The sequence below is a fragment of the Triturus cristatus genome, chromosome 3_1 (assembly GCF_964204655.1).
Source record: "Triturus cristatus chromosome 3_1, aTriCri1.1, whole genome shotgun sequence".
In the NCBI taxonomy this organism is placed as follows: Eukaryota; Metazoa; Chordata; class Amphibia; order Caudata; family Salamandridae; genus Triturus; species Triturus cristatus.
Genome location: NC_140583.1, coordinates 813,189,034 through 813,211,346, shown reverse-complemented (window position 1 = coordinate 813,211,346; position 22,313 = coordinate 813,189,034). Strand labels below are relative to the sequence as shown.

General features: G+C 49.9%; 1 protein-coding gene across 6 annotated transcripts in view; it reads left to right on the top strand.

Moving 5' to 3' along the window:
• The window catches only part of DIP2A (DIP2 acetate--CoA ligase A), an 879,263-nt gene that overhangs the window by 712,177 nt on the left and 144,773 nt on the right, over window positions 1–22,313 (top strand). For all 6 annotated transcript variants that reach the window (XM_085645155.1, XM_085645153.1, XM_085645151.1 and 3 more), the window contains one exon: window positions 6,402–6,570. In XM_085645155.1, coding sequence (XP_085501281.1) covers window positions 6,402–6,570 — 169 coding nt within the window. The remainder of the gene's footprint in view (window positions 1–6,401; window positions 6,571–22,313) is intronic.

The window sequence follows — 22,313 nt, the reverse complement described above, 5'->3', positions numbered from 1 at the left end:
TCGAGGCATATGAGCTGCAGATTACACACTATGCATAGATCGCCATCTGGTGTTGGGTCTGGATGTTTGCACTTGTTTTTGTCCTGGAAAGTCTTTGGAAGTCACGAGGTATGTGACTCCTCCTTAGGATCATAGTGCGCATGGGCATCGGCTCCATCCTCAGATAGATTTTTTCCGCCATCGGTTTCGGATGTGTTTCTCGTGCTCCAGTTTGGAACCGTTACCGATTCCTGTTTCGACGCACAATCCTTCACCCTTTCGACGGTATTGTCTCGAACGCGAACCCTAATCGCCGCGCATCTCTACCAGTCATCGATTCCGGTCATCGAAGAAGACCTTCGGGCCGACCCGAGCCTTGGCATCTGGCTCATGGAAAGGACGCCTTTCAAAAAGTTTCCTCGATGTGGGTCGAAGTTTCCCCACAACGATATGCATGAGGTGTGTAACCTCTGCCTCTCTCCTGAACACGAGGCCAGAGACTGTCCCGCTTGTTCCTCCTTCCGCTCGAAGAAGACCATCCGGGATCGACTAGCTCGAAGGACCATGGCTCGCTCGTCGAGTTCGATCCCCGACGACATCTTCCAGGAGGGTGTCGATGTGCCAGAGGAGCGGGTCGAAGAAGAGCTCATCAGCGCCTCCGAAGCTGATGACTCCAGCTCAACGGGTCGTAAGTAAAGACGTCGACCCCGTCCCACTCCCTACAACAACAAAGGCTTCGGTCACACCTTCACCCTCTGGCTCAGGTGCACACGAAACACTGCTTCCCATGCCCTGCCCTCGGGCCTGGCAAAGAAGCCTACCAAGCCTTCCGGTGACTCGGGCTAGAGTCTGCCTGCCACCAGTGCCCAAACCCAATCATCGGCACTGAAAAAGAAGCCGCACCCATCCTCGGGGCCAACTACTTCCATCCTGAAGCCCGCAGCACCGAAGACTACAAACAGTGACTCCCCGGCACCAAAAAAACACTCTAAGCCGACGAAGAAGCTACGACCCAAAAGTTCGGACTCACACCCTTCGGAGCCGAAAAAAGCATTGACACCGGAGAAGCACACAGAGACTGACAAATCGCACTAGCTCCACACCTAAAAAGAGGGATATAGCCACATCAACTCTTAGAATACCTTCTCCACCTTCACAGCCACCACCTCCCCAACCTCGTTCTCCTACGCCAGCCCCTACACCGGTAGATGACGACACATATGATGACACATGGGACGGTGACAACAACATGCCACTAAATGACCCCAGTCCACCAGGCTCCCCTGACCCCTGGGATGACTATAATACACCTGATGTCCCTAATGTCCCACAAGAGGACATCTACCCCTCTAGGCCTTCCCCACCAGAAGATACCATGGGGTTTAATCAGCTAATACACCGGGCTGCCCAGTACCACGGGGTCGACCTACATATAGAACCAGCCGAAGACAATTTTTAATGGACACTTTCAACACCACCCAAAGGTCCATATCGACTTTACCCATGCTCAAAGGGGTGATTAAACACGCTACAGAAGTATTTAAAGACCCTGTCAGGACTAGAATCATCAATCCTAGAATTGAGAAAAAATACAAAGCTGACCCTACAGACCCAGCTAACATTAAAGGCCCTGTTCCATTAAACTCCATGGTGGTCTAAAATGCTAGGAAAAGGGCTAATTCGCAGACAACCGGTAATGCAGCTCCTCCCGACAAGGAGTCTAAACTCCTGGACGCCTCTGGCATAAGAACAGCGTCCCAGGCAGCTAATATTTGGCGCATCGCAAATACTCAAGCCCTGTTAGCGGGATACAATAGGGCTCACTATGATGAGTTAGAGTCCCTACTCCAACACCTCCCGGACAAATACAAACATAAGGCCAACGACCTAATACAAGAGGGCAAAGTTATCACCAACACCTCTATCCGTTGTGCTCTTGATGTAGCAGATACCGCATCCAGATCAGTGAACACCAGCGTCCTTCTTCGCAGGCATTCGTGGCTACGCATTTCCGGGTTTAAACCTGAGGTGCAAAGCGCTATCCTCAATCAACCATTCGACCAACAACACCCTTTTGGCCCTAATGTTGATGCGTCCCTTGAAAAGATGAAAAAGGACACACACAGCCAAATCAATGGGAGCCTTGCAATAGCAAGCTCCATGACGTACTTTTCGTCGCTCATCCTACATGGACAACTCCAGGGGATACTCGTCTGATACCCCATCCACCTCCTACAAGTCTCCCACCCAATCCACCTTCACCAGAGGTTGCCACAGAGGAGGATACCGGGGCAACAATTACGAGGGCAGAGGCAAGACTAACAACACCCGCTCTGCCTCCACCCCTGCCCAATGACTTCCCTCTGCTCCCCCCGGACCATTCCACTCCTGTCGGGGGAAGACTACAGCAGTTCCTTCCTGTCTGGAACAACATCACCACAGACAGGTGGGTACGACAAATAGTGCAATCAGGTTACTGTCTCGAACTTACCTCTACCACCACAAATATTCCACCCAAACAGCGTCCAATGTCAGCAGAACATTTATCACTCCTCAAACAAGAGGTAATTTACTTACTACAAAAAAGTGCAATAGAACTAGTTCCCCTGCACCAACAAAACACAGGAGTTTACTCCCTGTATTTTCTCATACCAAAGAAGGATGGCTCTCTGAGACCTATTCTAGACCTCAGGCCACTAAACCTGGACCACTTCCACATGGTCATACTTCAGCAAGTCCTCCTTCTACTTTCACAGGGCGACTTCCTGGCCACCTTAGATCTCAAGGACGCCTATTTCCATATTCCTATACACGTTGCTCACAGAAAATATCTCAGGTTTGTAGTGGAAGGGCAGCACTATCAATTCAAAGTACTCCCTTTCGGAGTCACAACAGCACCACGGGTGTTCACAAAGTGCCTAGCAGTAGTCACAGCCTATCTAAGAAGACAACACATTCACGTCTTCCCATACCTCGACGACTGGCTCATAAAAGCCAGCTCGTACAACCAGTGTGTTCATCACACTCATGCGACTATCCAATTACTCCACGACCTGGTGTTCACAGTAAATCACACCAAGCCTCATCTGCAGCCCTCTCACACACAACAGTACCTCTGCGCCACAATAAGCGCCTCAAACGCGCTAGCCTATCCCAGTCCACCAAGGATAGCAAGCATTCTCGCTCTCCTCCCCAAATTTCAGCCGCATCACCCTCTCCCAGCTCGAGTGTTCATGCAGCTCATAGGGATGATGGCCTCTTGCATATTCATAGTGCCTCACGCAAGACTCCAGATGCGTCCCATACAAGAGTGCTTAGCAGGCCAATGGAACCAGGCTCAAGGTCAGCTAACAGATCTGGTGTTGGTAGATGGTCACACTCCTCGCTCTCTGCAGTGGTGAAACACCAAAAACCTTTCCAAAGGGCGACCGTTCCTAGTGCCAGTTCCTCAGATTGTCATGACAGCCGACGCATCGCTCTCCGGCTGGGGAGCTCACCTATTACATCACACCATGCAAGGCAGGTAGACACCTCAACATAAGTTATTCCACATCATTTACCTGGAATTACAGGCCATATTCCTAGCCTTAAAAGCATTTAAAAAACAAATATTGGGCAAGGCTGTCGTAGTCCGCACGGACAACATGACAGCCATGTACTACATCAAAAAACAAGGCGGGACACATTCTCTGCAGCTCTCCCAGCTAGCACAAAACATATGGAGCTGGGCTATACCTCAGAACATATTTCTCCTAGCCCAACACGTCCCAGGAGTCCAAAACACCATAGCAGATCTGTTAAGTCGTCAAACACAACAGATCCACGAGTGGGAACTCCATCCACAAGTTCTTCAACCATGCTTTCAAATGTGGGGGCAACCACAGATAGACCTCTTTGCCACTGACGAAAACGCCAAATACCCAAGCTTTGCCGCCAGATACCCACACCCATTGTCCAAAGGCAATGCGATATGGATGAACTGGTCAGGCAGATTTGCATACGCCTTTCCGCCTCTCCCACTCATACCACTGGGGGTGCGCAAACTACGGCAACACTCACTGACTCTAATTCTAGTTGCTCCAACTTGGGCCAGACAACTGTGGTACACCACATTGCTGGAACTGTCAGCAGTCCCGCATCAAAGATTACACCGCTCACCACGCCTCTTAACCCAGAACCGTGGAGAGATCAGACACCCGGACCCAGCTCAGCTCAACCTTGCGATCTGGCTCCTGAAATCTTTGAATTTGGTTACCTTAACCATCCTCCTGACTGTATGAACGTCATTAGGGAGGCTAGACACCCTACCACTAGAGCCTGCTATGCAGCCAAGTGGAAACGATTTGTGATATATTGCCATGACAATACCATCAATCCCCTAGATGTGTCTATCCAACACATCATAACCTACCTACTACACCTTCAAAGGTGCAACTTAGCCTATACATCTATTTGGCTACACCTTGCTGCTATAGCAGCATATCTACAAAATAGACAACATTTATCACTGTTTAGAGTACTCCTCATCAAAGCATTTATGGAAGGACTCAAAAGGATAATTCCTCCCAGAGATCCACCCTCACCTGTATGGAATTTAAATATCGTGCTCACACAACTAATGGGACCTCATTTTGAACATTTATATAAATGTGAGCTACAATTCTTAACATAGAGGGTTGCTTTCCCAGTGGCCATAACTCCTCTATGAAGAGTTAGTGAGCTACAAGCCCTAACTATTCAGGGACCATTCTTACAAATGCATCACAATAAGGTGGTTCTCCGCACTAATCCTAAATTCTTCCCTAAAGCCATTTCCCCCTTCCACCTTAATCTGTGGAGTTGCCCGTTTTCTTCTCGCAACCACACACAGTCACAGAAAGAGCTCTTAATACTTTAAATGTTAAAAGACAATTGCACTATTACATTGAAAGAACACAACCTTTTCGAAAAACCAAACAACTTTTTGTTTCTTTCTCACTACCACACAAAGGCAATCCCATATCTAAGTCCGGGATAGCCAGATGGATAGTTAAATGCATACAAATTTGCTAACACCAAGCAAAACGCACTTTAACTGTTCCTCCTATAGCCCACTCTACAAGAAAAATAGGGGCTTCTATGGCATTCTTAGGCAACATTGCATTAGATGACATCTGCAAAGCAGCTACATGGTCTACACCACATACGTTTCACGAAATACTATTGTGTAGATGTGCAATCGAAACAATAAGCCTGTGTGGGCCAAGCTGTACTCAAAAACCCTATTTCAGACTACTGCAACAGATACTGGTGGCTGCCGCTAAGGAGTGGGACTGCTATACAATCTATGCATAATGTGTAATCTGCAGCTCATATGCCTCGAACGGAAAATGCTACTTACCAGTATGCATCTGTTCTTGGCATGTAGAGCTGCAGATCTACACACGCCCACCCGCCTCACCTGCTTCCTTTATCTGTTCCAGTATTATCTTATTTTGATATGGTATACAAGGGCATCTTCCTGTTTCTTACAAAGCTCCATCATTTCCTGCTGGCAAAAAACAATCTGAGGATGGAGCCGATGCCCATGCGCACTATGATCCTTAGGAGGAGTCACATACCTCATGACTTCCAAAGACTTTCCAGGACAAAAAAGTGCAAACATCCGGACCCAACACCAGATGGCGATCTATGCATAGTGTGTAGATCTACAGCTCTACATGCCAAGAACAGATGCATACTGGTAAGTAGCATATTCCTTACAATGTTTGAGGCCCGCAATTTAAAGATTTTCAGAGCAGGGAGTAGTTAGCTTTGGTGGACTGGTGAGGCTCTGCAGTCAGTATGACATAAGGGAGGATCTACGGGGGAAGGGTTTGCAGATCTGGCCATTTTGGAAAGAAGTTGAAGGTTTGGACTTAAAACCATTGATATGCAGTCAGCAAAAGGAACCACTAGTTTTATTTGACCTTCAGATTACCATACCTTTTGTAAAAGATGGAGAGCCTCTGTAATTTATTTCCTTCTACTTGTAGCTTCTGGGTGTGAGTTACATGCAGTTTGCAACCCTGTGAGAGATGGATGTATAGAAAGATAAAGTGAAGTGAGGGCAGTGCCAATTTTAATTATAAACCAATTACATGCACTGCATAGGTATCTATCACAACTGAACTTCCTATTGCACTCAGAATGAGCACATAAAGAACATCATTGACCATGCATTAATCTTTATCAGTTATGCAAAATAAAGTGTACCTAGTTTCTAGCATCAGTCATCGTTTAGTACCGGATCAGTTGCTTTCCTCATGGAATCCCTACACTACTGTCACCTGGTAGTTTCCATGCAGAACAGATGCCTTAGGGTCCCCATCTGGCCCTTGAAATGATTTAGAAAGATGTAGAGCTTAATGTGTATGACTGAAATGTTGTCTGTTCTCTTTCAGCGTGTACTCTGGACACCAGTCCATCCTGGTGCCTCCCCTGGAGTTGGAGAGCAATGTGTCGCTTTGGCTGGCTGCTGTCAGTCAGTATAAAGTCCGTGTCACCTTCTGCTCTTATTCCGTTATGGAGATGTGCACCAAAGGTGTGGGTACTCAGACTGACACTCTGCGGGTGAGTCTCATACTGGCAATCTCTACGTTGGTGTGCATTATGCCTCTGAATGAGGCTCTGCAGTTGAGTGCTATTTTTCACCAACTGATAATCTGTGTACGCCTTTAGTCTCCGGCTGATGATGTGCATATGAATGTAAATAAAAAATGCATCTGTGCTGATACAATTCCAGATAAGTATGAGAGATGTTATGCAAGGGAATATGCTCTGCATTTCTGAAGGTTGCTGTGCAGGTGAGCTCCTACTACAACTCAGACTGTTGCTCTGTGGGCGAGTGTAAACTGTGTGCTGCTGTCTACTACAATCTAACTTACATGCTGGCACTCTGCATGTGTAATGCTGTACAAGTGTATGCGTTGTCCAGTATTGGTTTTTGGCTGGTACGTGCATCTTGGTTTTCGAACTGATACTTTGTATGTGAACGGTTTCGTTTAAAAATATGACATATTGCTGGTTGATGTGTGCTATGTATTTTTGACATGTCCTCCACCTATGCTGCTGTGTCAGTGGCACTCAAGAACAGAATAGCTTAGAAAACTGCTGTCTTTTGTGGGGTGCAATCAAGGGTGAGGCAGGGCACAGACAATCTGAGAGCAACAATATGTTACTTAAAGGTTGAGGTTTATTTATGTAGGAAGTCACACTTTGAGGATTGCCCCTTGCAGATAAACAACCAAGTTACAGGATGGAACATGAGGTTGAACATTTGGAGGTAGAGTTTGCAGTTTTTTCAGTTTAATGCGAACAGTAACTGCAAGGGCATCACTGGCTTCCTGAACATCCAGCAGGAACTCACCCCCTGTGGAAAAGCTCTTGTGCAGAGATGGCATGCAGCATTTGGGGTATTTGAGATACACTGACAAAAAACCAAAAACAGGAGGCCATTGTGCCACTAATCCTAGCCTGAGAAAGGCTGTGAGGTCCCAGGAAAGCAAAATTAGCAAGAGAGTCCGCAAATGTAGATAAGTGAATTTAATACAGAGCATATGGTGTAAGTCCATTATTACAGGAGCGTAACATACTTTAATGTAATACCCTTGCCAACTGGGAGAGATTCTGAATGGGAATGAAAATGTTTTGAAAATAGGAGTGTTTGAAAAAGGTCGTGAGTGCTACACCCTGTTCCACTGCCTCCACGGTACGGTCCCCAGTGGAAACCAGAATGCACCCTACGATGTGATTGTCTCAAGAGCCAAGGTGATGCTAGACTCTTAGTCATGATGTAGGAACAGAGAACCTAAGTTTGTTGCTAGTTCATTTCTCCAGTATTAAAAAAAAAAAGTGTAGCTTTATGCCTTCAATTCTGTAGTTTAACCTACCTCATCTGAAAGAAACAGGTTAGTTATAGATTCCTTAACTTGGAATTACCACCAGGTGTCAGACTGGATCCGGAAAGATTTTTCATCAGTGGTACCTCTGCGTGTCGGAAGGTGGCGTCGGTTGGCTCCACGTTCGTCGTCGTGGTCACCGGGATGACGTCGCGGCAACTACTTAGACTCCGCCCTCACGCGCTGACGTGAGACTTTTTTTTTTTCGTGCAGCCAGCGCAGATCCGGGAAGAGCAGTACCTTTTTCTTGACTTTTGTCGACGTCTTTTCGAGTCGTCGACTCCGTATGGTGCACGAGGGATGCCCAGTTTTTTTTTTTTTTTTTTTTTTAAACCGGTAATTGCAATCTCAAATATATACAAGTATGGGCCTACAACCTTCCGGCCGGCCGCTAAAGTGACAGAAGCACATGACATACAGACTAATAAGGCACTTGGCTTTGCATAGACTATAAAGCAGGAGGTATCAACAACGTGGGCCACATAACTCTGAACCCACAATACGGTTTCGTTTTCTACAACACAACAACATAAAACCACACCCGCAAGGCAACCCACGATCAAAAATGACGACATGTGCTCCTCAAGTGGGGAACCCCAACCATCTAAAGAAAGCCAGAGGGGGGGAGGGAAACTGGTCCAGGACTGGGAGAACAATGTGCCCAGGGCTGAGGGAGGGGGTCAACTATGGGGATGGAGCTGGTGACGCAGGAGGCAACAACGGCGGCTCGCAAATACCCCCGCGGTAAGCGTTCCAGGGGCCCCATATCTTCACCCATGCCCCAGGCTTACCCCGCGCCACATATACCACCTTTTCTCGGAACATGCACCAATCCATATGTTCTTTCCAAGCCGACACCGCCGGGGGCCTCTGAGATCCCCACAGCTGAGCAATGTCACGTTTAGCTATCATATATCCCAGAGTCACCCATCGCGTCTGCGGAACCGAGTAATCAGTCGGTTCCCACACATTCAGCAGGCATCTCCTCGCTTCAGGCAACAGCGCGACATGTGTAACCGCTCGCAGGACCTCATGCACACCACGCCAGAAGCGCTCCACCCTCGGACACTCCCACAGAATATGTAAAAAAGTCGCCAAAGCACCACACCCACGCTTACACAATCCATCCTCGGCATAGCCCATACGCTGAAGCCTTGGCCCCGTCATGTACACCCGGTGGAGTATCTTAAGCTGGACGAAGCGAAGGCGAGCCGGGATGGCCACCTCCTTCGGAGAGGCCACCGCGGAAATCCAGTCCTCGTCGTCCAACTCCAGCCCATCGGCAACCCAAGCCTCGCGGAGGCCAGTCAGTAAGCCCGAGCGGTCATTTATCAATTTCTTATAAATGAGGGAGATCGTGCTGTCCGGAACGTGGCCATCTAGCACTCTATCCTCCAGGGGGGAGGACTCCGGGATGGAGGCCACGTCTGGGAAGACGGAACCCAGTGCGTGCCGGACCTGCCGGTAGCGAAAGTATTCACTGCCCTGCAGCTGAAACTCCGCCTGCAGCGTCTCGAATGTCTTGAATCCTCCCCTCGTCCAGAGATCTCCCACTGTACTGATGCCTATCATGTCCCACCTCTCGAAGCCCTTCGAGGTCCACAAAGAGCCAAGCCTCTCCGACGCATACAACGGCGACGCCCGGGTCAAACGGTCCTTCCATCCCATAGCTGCATTAGCCGCGTGCCATACTCGCACCATGACACGCGTGGGTCCCGTCAAGCGGGAATCGGGCACGCTAGTGTAGAGCGCTCGATTGTAGTCGCCACCGGGCAGGAGCATTTTGTCCATTTCAAATGCCGGGTTTAGGGCGGGCCCATAGAAGCCGTGATTAATTGCAGCTAACTGGGAGGCCCAGTAATACCGCTTAATATCCGGGAGGGCAATCCCTCCGTCGTACCACGGGAGCTTCAATTTTGCCAGGGCTATACGCGGCCTCCCGTCCCAAAACAGACGGCGCTGTAAGCTTTCCACCTCACGGAAGTAGCGCGCCGGGACCAAGTGGATGCCCAGTTTTAAGGCCTGCGGATCCTGCCATCGCATGGTATCGGTGACGGATCCGCACCACGTGTGTCTTTTCTGCCTGGAGCGCGACCATGACCCAAGTCATGCTCCGGCCGCCAGTTTTTGACGCTGAAGGCTTTGTGGGAGCGGTCCCGATAGCTGCTCGAACATCGACAGTCGGCTCCGCGCGGATCGAGGTCCCGGTCCAGAGGGAGGTCAAGGGACCGGTCCCAGAGCCATCGTTATTCCGGCTCGAAATCCTCCAAGTCTTCGCACTCGGGGTCAGGTAAGTCGAAGAATAAGAAGGAGTTGAAGAAGCGTTGTCGCTCTTCGACTTCTCGTCGATCCGACGAGGCGCGCAGGTGGTGCCACTCCCGCGGCTTCGCGGGCGGAATCTGAAGGGTCGGCTCTGAGCTTCCCTCCCTTCCCGGGACCCGGAGCGACCCCTGCCCAGCTTTGTACGTTCTGCACACCATCTTTGGGTGGACCGACCCCACCGCCGTCGGGCTCCGCAGACTCAGTTGGGGGGCCTAGGTCTTCGCTGCCGGCGGCTCTGGCCCCGGCACCACAGGCTCCCCTTGGATCCAGGCCTGGATCGTGATCGCCGCCTATTGACCTCATAACACCTCTACCGGCGCCGTTTCTGACTGCACCACTACCGTGACTGACGCCGGTCAGCCTCCCGGCCGGGGTCATGGAGCTGTACCGGCATCAACCGATGCCGGATCCGGCACCGGGTGAGGTTTTCATGCCCCTGTTCACTTTGGGGGCCCCTTTCCAACCACAGTGGCAACCAGAGGAAGATGAGGATGGGGAGGGGCCAGGTGACCCTTTAACTGACCAGCTTGGTTCTGAACAGGACTGGAGAGAGGAACTGGGGGATGCCAGTGGTCTTGATACTTCACCCAACCGTGGCATGTTGTCTCCTCCTACCGTGGCTAAGGAGGAGGGAGCGTCATGTGTTGCGTAGGGCGGCTGAGGCTCTCAACCTCGAGCTTCCTACGGTGGCTGTCAGGACTAACCTCCTGACTGAGGTGCTTCAACCGGCGGCGAGCTCTTCGTAGCCCCTGCTTCCGTTCAATGAGGCCCTCACTGACGTCCTTTTGGGCACGTGGTCCAGGCCCAACACGGGGGCTCCCGTGGACAGGATCATCGCCCGACGCCGGCTCCGGACGACCCTACTTTCCTCTCCCTACACCCCACCCCGCAGAGCTAGGTGGTCCAAGCTTCAACCTCCAAAAGCGCCTTCCCTACTGCTCCACCGGAAAGGGAATCCAAGAAGCTGGACCATCTTGGCAAGAAAACTTTTTCTTCCGCCAGCTTAGGACTGCGGTCCGTAAACACTGCATGTCTCTTGGGCCGTTATTCGCACTCCATGTGGGATACGGTGGCACAAGTGCTGCCTCAGTGTCTGGAGGAGGCCCGGGCAGTGCTCTCTCAGGCTGTCGCCGCAGGGAGAGACGCAGCTAAGTTTACAATCGTTGTGGACTGGACACTGCCAACTCTCTGGGCAGGACCATTTCAACGTTGGTAGCACTCAGATGCTACGCCTGGATGAGGTCTACTGGCTTTTCAGGGGATGTCCAGAACACCTTGATGGACATGCCCTTTGATGGCCGTCGCCTTTTTGGCGACAAAGCAGACAACGCCCTAGTGCGCTTCAAGGACTCATGGACTACGGCCAAGTCCTTGGGCCTCTCCTCCCATCCGGTGCAGTCTGCTTTTCGCCCCTTTGGTGGCTACAGAAGGGGTGCCCCGCTACGTCCCACCCAGGGCCACAGGCCGCAGCAAGGTACCCAACCTTCGCACAGATGGGAACGTGGGAACCAGCATCGTGGTTCAGGGGTCCAGCAGGCGGGCCAGTCCACTAACCCCTCCTCTTCAGCAGCCTCCAAACCTGCCTAGACTGTCCTTTCAGGCCCATCAAACGCCAGTGGGTGGCAGGATTCACCATCACCTCCCCCACTGGTGCACCATCACTTCGGACAGGTTGGTTTTGCAGAAGTACGAAGGGGCTACTCCCTCCCCTTCGAGACTACCCCTCCAGCCATGCCACCTCGTTTCCACCGCATGTCTGAGGATCATCTGGCACTTCTCCTGCAGGAAGTTATGGCTCTCTTCGCCAAGGGAGCCATTGAGCACGTTCCTGTCCCAGAAGCAGTTTGTGGTTGCTACTCCCGCTGCTTTCTGGTTCCCAAGAAGGACAAGGGCCTGCGTCCTATCTTGGACCTCCAGGACGTCAATCGCTTCCTCCGGAAGGTTAAGTTCAAAATGTTGACGCTTGCTCAGGTCTTGTCTGCCCTCGACCCGCAAGACTGGATGGTAGCGTTGGATTTGCAGGACGCTTATATTCGAGGCATATGAGCTGCAGATCACACACTAGCATAGATCGCCATCTGGTGTTGGGCTCGGATGCTTGCACGTTGTTGTCTTGGAAGAAGTCTTTGTAGTCACAAGATAGGTGACTCCTCCCTTGGACGATAGTGCGCATGGGCATCAACTCCATCGTTAGATTGTTTTTTTCCGCCATCGGGTTCGGATGCAACTTTTCCGCTCCGGTTGGAAATCTCAATTCCAAGCTTCTCGAAGCGCACAATTTACAGAAAAACCATCGAATCACCTTCATCTTCGACAGCGATTCATCGGTTCGATTCCAGATGTCGACGTAGGCAGGTGGGCTGATCCACGCCGTAAGGCCTACGGCTCATGGAAAGGACGCCTTTCAAAAAATGCCCCCAGTGTGGAGCAAAATTTCCGCACAGTGACCACCACAAGGTCTGCAACCTGTGCCTATCACCTGACCATGACGAGGCCAGCTGTCCAGCCTGTGCATCCTTTCGATCCTAAAAGACCATCCGAGATCGTAGGGCTAGAAGACACATCATGGCACAGAGACCAGCCCCGGAACCAGAGGACACCTTTGATGAAGGCCCCTGATGTCCCAGAAGAAGATTCCGAGGATCCCAGATGACCTCATCACTCCTGGGCAACGTGTGAGTACTACTGCCCCTGCCCCAACCCCTCCAAAACCAAAGGCAGTGGTCAAGACATCGCCTGTTGGCCCCAGTTGAGACCGAAAACATCCTTCAGAAGCCCCGCCTCCGCGCTCGGCTTCCGATAGCTTGGGACCGAGTAAACCACATGTCATTGTCCCACCGGCACCTTTGGCACCGAAGCCAAAAGAACACTTGTCGCCGAAAACGCCATGGCCCATAGAAAAGCCGGCTTCGAAGGTTCCCAAGCCTAAAGACCCAGCTTTGGCTCCGAAACTAACATCCTCGGCACCGAAACAAATGGCTAAGGACTCTGATACACCTCCTAAAGCCAAAACCTATAAGAAACCACAACCTCGCTCGGAACCGAAAAAATCTGCACCGAAAACTGTTACAGAGGAGCAAGAACTTTTTCACCCAGATCCCATCCCAACACTGCTGGCACGCTATGACAGGGCACACTACGACCAATTAGAAAACCTCTTACAACATCTGCCTGACCAGTATAAAACCCAGGCAAATGACCTTATCCAAGAGGGAAAGCTAATTTCCAATGCGTCAATTAAATGTGCACTTGACGCAGCACTGCCTCTAGATCAATTAACACCGGAAGTGCGCCTTAGACACCATGCCTGGCTACGCATTTCAGGCTTTAAGCCAGAGGTATAAACTACCATACTCAGTCAGCCATTCAACCAAGAACAGCTATTTGGGCCAGCTGTAGACACTGCCCTTCAAAAAATGAAAAAGGACACCGAGACTGCTGAGTCCATTGCAGTCTCCACAAACGCGTGGCTCCTTTCGGCGCGCCTTCTGCAGAGGAGCCTCCAAAAATATGGGCACAGACACCACGTCTACATTTAAAACCAATACACAAACATCTCCCAGTAGAGGTTATTTCAGAGGCGGATACAGAGGGAACAGCAATAAGGGACGAGGTCGAGGTAATAACATTCGTACCTCCCCTGCCACAAAACAGTGACATTCCTCCGCTCCCCCCAGACCATTCCACTCCAGTCGGGGCAGACTAACACAGTTCCTACCTGTCTGGAACTCCATCACAACAGACAAGTGGGTAAGACAAATTATCCAGTATGGTTACTGCCTAGAACTTACAGCTACCCTTCCACACATACCACCCAAACAGCGTCCAATGTCCGCAGACCATCTTGCGCTCCTCAAACAAGAGGTTCTCTCACTGCTTCAAAAGCATGCAATAGAGCCAGTTCCCTTAAAGCATCAAGGGACAGGAGTATATGTGAGAAGTTGGCCTGATATATGATGTCACTAGTTCTAGTGTACACCTTGTATCAGTCCAAACAACCCTTATGGTGATTGCTTGTAAAGTCAACCTTATAGACCAGCTATCCTAGTGGTAGCATGGACAAGAGCAGTCTTAGGCTAAACTCTGTATGGCATGTGAAGCCAGCTGTTATACCATTTGCAACCCCTTGAATACCAAATGAAAGGACACCACAACAGATATATTATAAAAATAGAATGTATTTATTCTAGTCAAAACACCCTCAGCACTCTTTATGAGATTCGAGGTAAGTACAACACAATCTTATTTAAGCATACATAAGTCACACAGGTAAGTAATACAGTTAGGCCCTAGGGGCCACGCAAACCATATACTAAGTAAGTGGTATAAGGACCACTGTCACGAACACAGGATAGGCCTAGGGAATCGCTGGGGCTACACTATCCTATCAGTTGCTAGGCAGTGGGAGGCCCACGGGATTCAGGTGCAGAGTGGAAACACTCACGCGTAATGCGTTAAAGTCGATAGAAATAGTAGTATTTAGAAATTAAGAGTTTTAGGAGACTTCGGAAGGGACTAGGAGTTAGAGACTTGGAAACTAGACACTTGGATAGTCAATACCCTTGTGAGCACCGGAGTACTCAAGTTACCTAGCCCACGGGCTGCGGGTGCATAGGTGTGAACTTGCGTCGGGTTTCGTCGTCGACTATGGATGCCTGAAGAAAGTTGCTGACAGGCAGTCAGTGAAGAGTGTCCGGTGGTTTCCAAGGATGGAATCAGGAAGGAGGACACCTGCAAGCAGAGGGGACAGAGTCTAGGTCACCAGCCAGGAGCCGGGAAGGAACCAGGCGATGTCGTGAAGATGCAGGTGAAGAGGTGAAGCTTGTCGCAGCAGCCACGGGTACCAGGAGGCGTCGAGGACGACTAGGACCAGGAGGCGAGCTGTCCCACGAAGGCTCTTGCTGTCGGCGGCGTCTATGTCGAGTTAGGACCCAACAATCCTTGACAAGCGCAACCCACGCAGGATGGAGGACTTGCTTCTGTCGCAGACCAGGGAGGTCTGGGGTGCTTCCCTTTCACAGGGGAGCGGGTGCCAGTCTGGAGGAGCCGGACCAGCAAGGCAAAATTGAAGGTTCGTCGTCAAAGGTCGCTAGCCAACGGGCCAGCAACCGGACAACACGTCGAGCAACTCAGGTGCAGAAGGGCCCCACGCAGAACACGTGAAGTGTGGGGAGCTGATCTTCTTTGCAGATGGTGCTCTGGATTGGGGCTTCTCAATTCCCCAAGCACAGCCTGGAGGAAGCCTCAGAAGTCGCGCTAGTCAGTTACTAGCCACTTTTCCCAAGTCGCCGGTCCCACGTCCCTCGTTGCCTCCACGGGTCTCAGCTTTGCTGTAGATGTGGATCTGGTTCAGAGGTGTCTGGAAGTCACGGCGCTGGTCAGTCTCTGCAGTCGTCCCTCGTAGCAAGCAGCGGTCCCTGGATGGTGCCTGGTTGCCCACGGTGGTCACTCCTTGGCCACAAGGGAGATTCTTCAGTCTTCTTCCGTAGTAGAATGTCGAAGGTCCAGAGTTTCTGTTCAAGATGCAGGTTCAGGATAATCTAAAGTCCTAGGGACTCAGCTCCCACTCTTATACTAATCTGGGGGGCTGGGTTACCTGCTAGGTCCCTCCTATGGGTGGGACCAGGGAGGGGGGTGGTTACACCCCCTTCCCTTTGTCCAGTTTCGCGCCAGGACTGGGGCTGGAGTGCCCCAGCACCGGTTTGAACTGGACTATGCATGGGACACCTTGTGTGCCCCAGGCAGTGTCTCGTTTCATTCATCCCTCCCTGCCCCAATACACTAAGGCCTGTCTAGGGTGGTGCTAGCACCTCCCAAGGCAGGAAACCTATTGTCCCAGCCTCCCTCGCTGGTAGGTCTCCCAGCAGCAGGAGGTCAGACTCGTGTCTGTGGCAGCAGCGTCCATTTTGTGACGCTGGGGCTCTGGTTAACTTGAACCGGTTAGTAGGTCTTCAACATGTCTTCTCCCTCTAGAAGGGAGGAATACTATCCTCACTGCCAGAAATGGTGTGGGGGTAGTATTCCAAAGTGTTAGACACCTTACACGACATGTTTTGATAAAGCCAAACCATAGTTACCATAACCGCGAGGATTATAAGGCACTTTAAGAGTATATGGTAGGCGATATCATAGAACAGCTATAAGGACATAGTTCCGAAAGCTGCAGACAGGCTCAGCTCATGCTAGAGCACCATCTCACATGTTACCAAGCACTCTGCCTTCAGGATTGTTAAGGCCTGCCATAGGAGTGACTGATAGGTTACCCATGTGTCTATATATAAGGTAGGTATAGGAATACGACACCTAAGCAAGGGGTGAGTACACAACCTTGCCCCAGCTGAGTGGTCAGCCAGTTGTGTCATAATGGAAGGCCAGCCAGGGGTGGCATAATACATGCTGCAGCCCCTGGTAGGCCTAGGGTACACCTATGCCCTGGGTACCTAAGGTACACTGTACAGGGTCCAAAAAGGTGATCCTTACCAATTGGGTTATGCACCTAAAGTGCATAGTGAATTTAGAGAGAGAACAGCTGGGCTGAGGGTCTGATTAGCAGGCCCACAGCCACATCTAAGTCGAAAACCAGTGAAGCAAAAGCAAAAAGTGGGGGTGAACATAGAAAGCAGACCCTACTCTCCTACAGTATACTCACTGTACTTCCTAATCCCCAAAAAGGACGGGACTCTAAGACCAACACTCGACCCCTGAATCTGTATATACACTCAGATCATTTCCATATGATCACTCAACAAGTGCTCCCACTGCTGCAACAAGGAGATTTCCTTACCACACTAGATCTCAAGGACGCATACTTCCACATTCCCATACATCCTGCTCACAGGAAGTACCTAAGGTTTGTGGTGGACGGAAAGCACTACCAGTTCAAAGTCCTTCCATTCGGGGTAACAACCGCGCCCAGAGTATTCACAAAATGTCTTGCAGTAGTAGCAGCACATCTCAGAAGACCACAAATTCATGTCTTCCCGTATCTAGACGACTGGCTAATAAAAGCCAAGTCATTAGACCAATGTGTTCTACACACTCACCAAACCATCCAACTATTACACAACTTGGGGTTCACTATCAACTATCCCAAGCCTCATCTCCAACCCTCTCATATACACCAATATCTAGGAGCTACCATAAACACCTCCACAGCCCTAGCATATCCCAGTCCAGCCAGGATAGCCAGTATACACTCTCTTCCAGCCAGAGTGTTCATGCAGCTCATGGGCATGATGGCATCTTGGATCTTCATTGTGCCTTATGCAATACTTCAAATGCGTCCCTTACAGGAATGTCTAGCATATCAGTGGAATTAGGCTCACGGATAACTCACAGATCTGGTGTTGGTGGACAGCCGCACACATCGCTCTCTGCAGTGGTGGAACATAACAAACTTGTCCAAAGGGCGGCTGTTCCTAAGCCTCTTCCACAGATAGCCATAGTACTGACAACAGACGCATCACTCACAGGATGGGGAGCCCATCTCCTCGGACACACCACTCAGGGCAAATGGACCACTCAACAGAAAGTGCTCCATATCAATTACCTAGAACTACTAGCTGTATTCCTAGCACTAAAATCCTTCCATCTACATGTACAGAACAAGGCTGTCCTCATCCGGACGGACAACATGACAGCCATGTATTACATATAAAAACAAGGAGGCACACATTCTCTGCAGCTGTCCCACCTTGCACAGAATATTTGGAGATTTGCCATTCCTCAGAACATATACCTACTTGCAGAACACCTTCCAGGGGTTCACAATCAGATAGCCGATCTGTTAAGTCGACAGACACAACAGATCCGCGAATGGGAATTACATCCCCAAGCCCTACTACCCTTTTTCCAAAAAACAGGGCCAGCCAGATATAGATCTGTTCGCCACACACGAAAACGCAAAATGCCCAACCTTCGCCGTCAGGTTTCCACACCCGCAGTCAAAGGGCAATGCGATATGGATGAACTGGTCAGGCAGATTTGCGTACACTTTTCCGCCTCTCCCACTAATTCCACTAGTAGTACGCTAGCTCAGGCAGCAGTCTCTCAAACTGATCCTAGTAGCTCCCACATGGGCACACCAGCCGTGGTTCACAACACTACTAGAACTCTCTCTAGTTCCACACTAAAAACTGCATCTCTCCCCCTCCTTGATAACCCAGAACCATGGAGAGATCAGACATCCAGATCCATGTCAACTGAATCTGGCGATCTGGCTCCTGAAGTCCTAGAGTTCGGTTACCTTAACCTGCCACCAGACTGCATGAACATTATAAAAGAAGCCAGAAGACCTACTACTGGAGCGTGCTACGCTGCAAAATGGAAAATATTTGCCATTTACTGCACTAACAATAATATACACCCACTGGATGCATCCATCCAGAACATCATCTGCTACTTACTACACTTGCAAAGATGTAATTTAGCATACTCATCCATACGTCTCCACCTAGCAGCATTAGCAGCTTACTTACAAAATCGACAACACTTGTCACTCTTTAGAGTCCCTGCGATCAAAGCCTTCATGGAAGGGCTTAAAAGAATTATTCCTCCCAGATTACCACCCTCTCCAGTGTGGAATCTGAACATTGTTCTTACTAGGCTCATGGGACCCCCATTTGAACCTCTACATAAATGCGAACTATAGTTCCTCACTTGGAAAGTAGCTTTCCTTATCGCAATCACATCCCTCAGAAGGGTAAGTGAGATGCAGGCTTTAACCATACAAGAACCATTCTTACAATTACATCGTAACAAAGTGGTTCTTAGGACAAATCCTAAATTCCTTCCAAAAGTCATATCTCCTTTTCATCTTAACCAATCGGTAGAATTACCAGTGTTCTTTCCAAACTCAGACTCTGTAGCGGAAAGAGCTCTCCACACCTTAGATGTTAAAAGAGCCCTTCTTTACTACATTGACAGAACTAAATCTTTCCGCAAAACAATTGTTTGTAGCTTTCTCTCCACCACATAAGGGCAACCCCATCTCCAAATGGGCTTGCTAGGTGGATAGTTAAATGTATCCAAATATGCTACCAGAAAGCTAAACGCACACTAACAGTGCCCCCTAGCGCGCATTCCACACTCAAATTAGGGGCTTCCATGGCATTCTTAGGGAACATTCCCTTAGAAGATATTTGTAAGGCAGCCACATGGTCTACAACATACACCTTCACTAAACACTATTGTGTTGACGTAAGAGCAAAGCAACAAGCTTCCGTGGGCCAAGCTGTCCTTAAAACTTTATTTCAAACTGCTGCAACCGATACAGGGGACCACGGCTAGGGGAGATACTGCTATATAGTCTATGCTAGTGTGTGATCTGCAGCTCATATGCCTCGAACGGAATATGCTACTTACCAGTATGCATCTGTTCTTGGCATGTAGAGCTGCAGATCCACACACGCCCACCCACCTCCCTGAGACCTGTATCTGTTCCAGCTTTATCTTACTTAGATATCCATCATTTCCCATCATGGCGAAAAACAATCTAACGATGGAGTTGATGCACATGCGCACTATCGTCCAAGGGAGGAGTCACCTATCTTGTGACTACAAAGACTTCTTCCAAGACAACAACAATGTGCAAGCATCCGAGCCCAACACCAGATGGCGATCTATGCTAGTGTGTGGATCTGCAGCTCTACATGCCAAGAACAGATGCATACTGGTAAGTAGCATATTCCTTCCACATCCCCGTCCTGCCGGCCCACCTGCGTTACCTGCGGTTCATGATAGGCTACGAGCATTTCCAGTTTACCGTGCTCCCTTTTGGCCTTACGAGCGCCCCTCGGGTGTTCACGAAGGTGATGGACGTGGTCGCAGCTCATCTGCGCAGATTGTGGGTCTGTCTTCCCCTATCTCGACGACTGGTTGTTGAAGGCGGGATCGCCCCAGGCAGTCGTCTCCCACCTCCAGACTACAGCCAACCTCCTGCATTTGCTGGGGTTCTCCATTAACGTGCCGAAGTCGCACCTGATTACCTTTCAGAAGCTCCTCTTCATCGGAGCGGTTCTGGACACGGCGCAGTTTCAGGTCTATCCTCCCAAACAGCGAGTCCGGGACATTCAGGCTATGATTCCGATCTTTCAGCCCTTGTCCCGGGTTTCGGTCAGAATTACCCTGAGGCTGCTGGGCCTCATGGCCTCCTGCATCCTGCTGATCAATCATGCCAGGTGGCATATGTGGGCTCTGCAGTGGGATTTGAAGTTCCAGTGGGCGCAGCATCAGGGAAATATGTCCGATTACGTCCAGATCTCGGAGGGCACTGCTCAACAACTACAGTGGTGGCTCACAAACCAGGATTGGGTCAGTGGCAGATCGCTCTACCTTCCCTAACCAGAATTCACAGTGGTGACAAATGCCTCCCTTCTGGGATGGGGCAGCAACATGGGAGAGGCGGAGATCAGAGATCCCCGGTCTCCAGTGGAGTCCGGGCTCCACATCAACCTTCGGGAGCTTCGGGCGATTCGTCTTGCACTGAAGGCATTCCTTCCCTCTGTCCGGGGACGAGTAGTGCAGGTGTACACGGACAACACCACCGCTATGTGGTATTGCAACAAACAGGGTGGGATGGGATCGTGGACTCTGTCAGTAGGCCCTTCGCCTCTGGACATGGCTGGAACATCAAGGCATTTCCTTGGTGGTTCAACACCTGGCAGGTTCTCTGAACGCCAGGGCGAACGAACTCAGCCCCAGGTGCATGATGGATCACGAATGGCGTCTTCACTCGGAGGTGGTGTAAGGTCTCTTTCAACAGTGGGGAGAGCCTTGGTTAGATCTGTTCGCCACCGACGAGAACGCGCAATGTCAGCAATTCTGCGCGTTGGAATTTCCAAGGTGGTGTTACGGGGATTCTGCTCATGCACAGAACTATGCGCAGGAAACCAGAACCTCAGTGAATTGTTGTGTACCAAAAAACTCACCTCAGTACCCAGAACCCCTATCCGACTAGCATCAGTGTCTCATTCATTCTCCATATCATATCGAAGCTACCAATGATTAGATAACCCAGAACAAGCGACTTAGAATACTCTCAGGAATGGTGGGAATCAAGAACACCTTTTCGTTGTTATTCTTATATCAGTCCACAACATGAGTAATCAGAGACCCGGAAAAAGTTTAAAATGTTTATTTTTAACTACGTGCTCTAAGATGCAGTACTTTGGCTAACATAAACAAATGATAAGAAATAAAACCATCAGCATTGTTACAATTCCATAAAAATCAAAGGGAGAAATCATATTATATTGATAGTGGAAACCGGTCCTATAATACCTTGTGTACCACCCTCCCCTGGCTAATAAGTTAGTTTAATAATAATTATAGGTCTCTAGGTTTGAATGGGGAGCCCCATACCTCCAAGATCAGCTTAGGTGAATCACATCACAGGATCAGCACTGCTCTCTGTGTCTGGAAAGGTTTTCTCCAAGAGTGTCAACATCATGCATGCAATGCAATATTAAAGGCACCCGAGTTTAAGATATTTGCAGCTGTGTGCTTGTTGTGTCTAGAGCGTGGGCCGATCGATCTGAATTCAACAGCATTCATTGTTATTTGACATTGACTGTTTCTGCACACAGTGTTCAGACTAAGGTCGCGGTGCACGTCTAGGGATGTGAAAAACAGACCATTCTCATGTGAAGGAAAGGCAAGCAAGCAGTTTTACTTATAATAACAGCTACCTGTAGTGTTGTGTGCAAAAGCAGCAAAGTGGCAAGATCTAAAACGCTTATGCTAACATAGCAATGTGTGCAGGCAAAACCCTGCCTTCACTACAGTGGCACTCGCACGGCAACGCTTTTCGTCGCGAGTGGCGTTGCGGTCCGTTGTACGCCTTTCCGCCTATACCATTTCTGCCCAGAGTGCTAAAGAAGATCAGGCGCGACCGGGCCCAAGTCATTCTTGTGGCTCCGGATTGGGCACGAAAAGTCTGGTATCCCGAGCTGCTCAACATGGCCATCGATCCTCCGATCAGACTGCCTCTTAGGGAGGATCTTCTGTCGCAGCAGCAGGGGGTGGTCCTTCACCCGCACCTGTCCAGTCTCCACCTCCTTGCATGGAGATTGAGTGGTGGCAGTTGATGTCTTT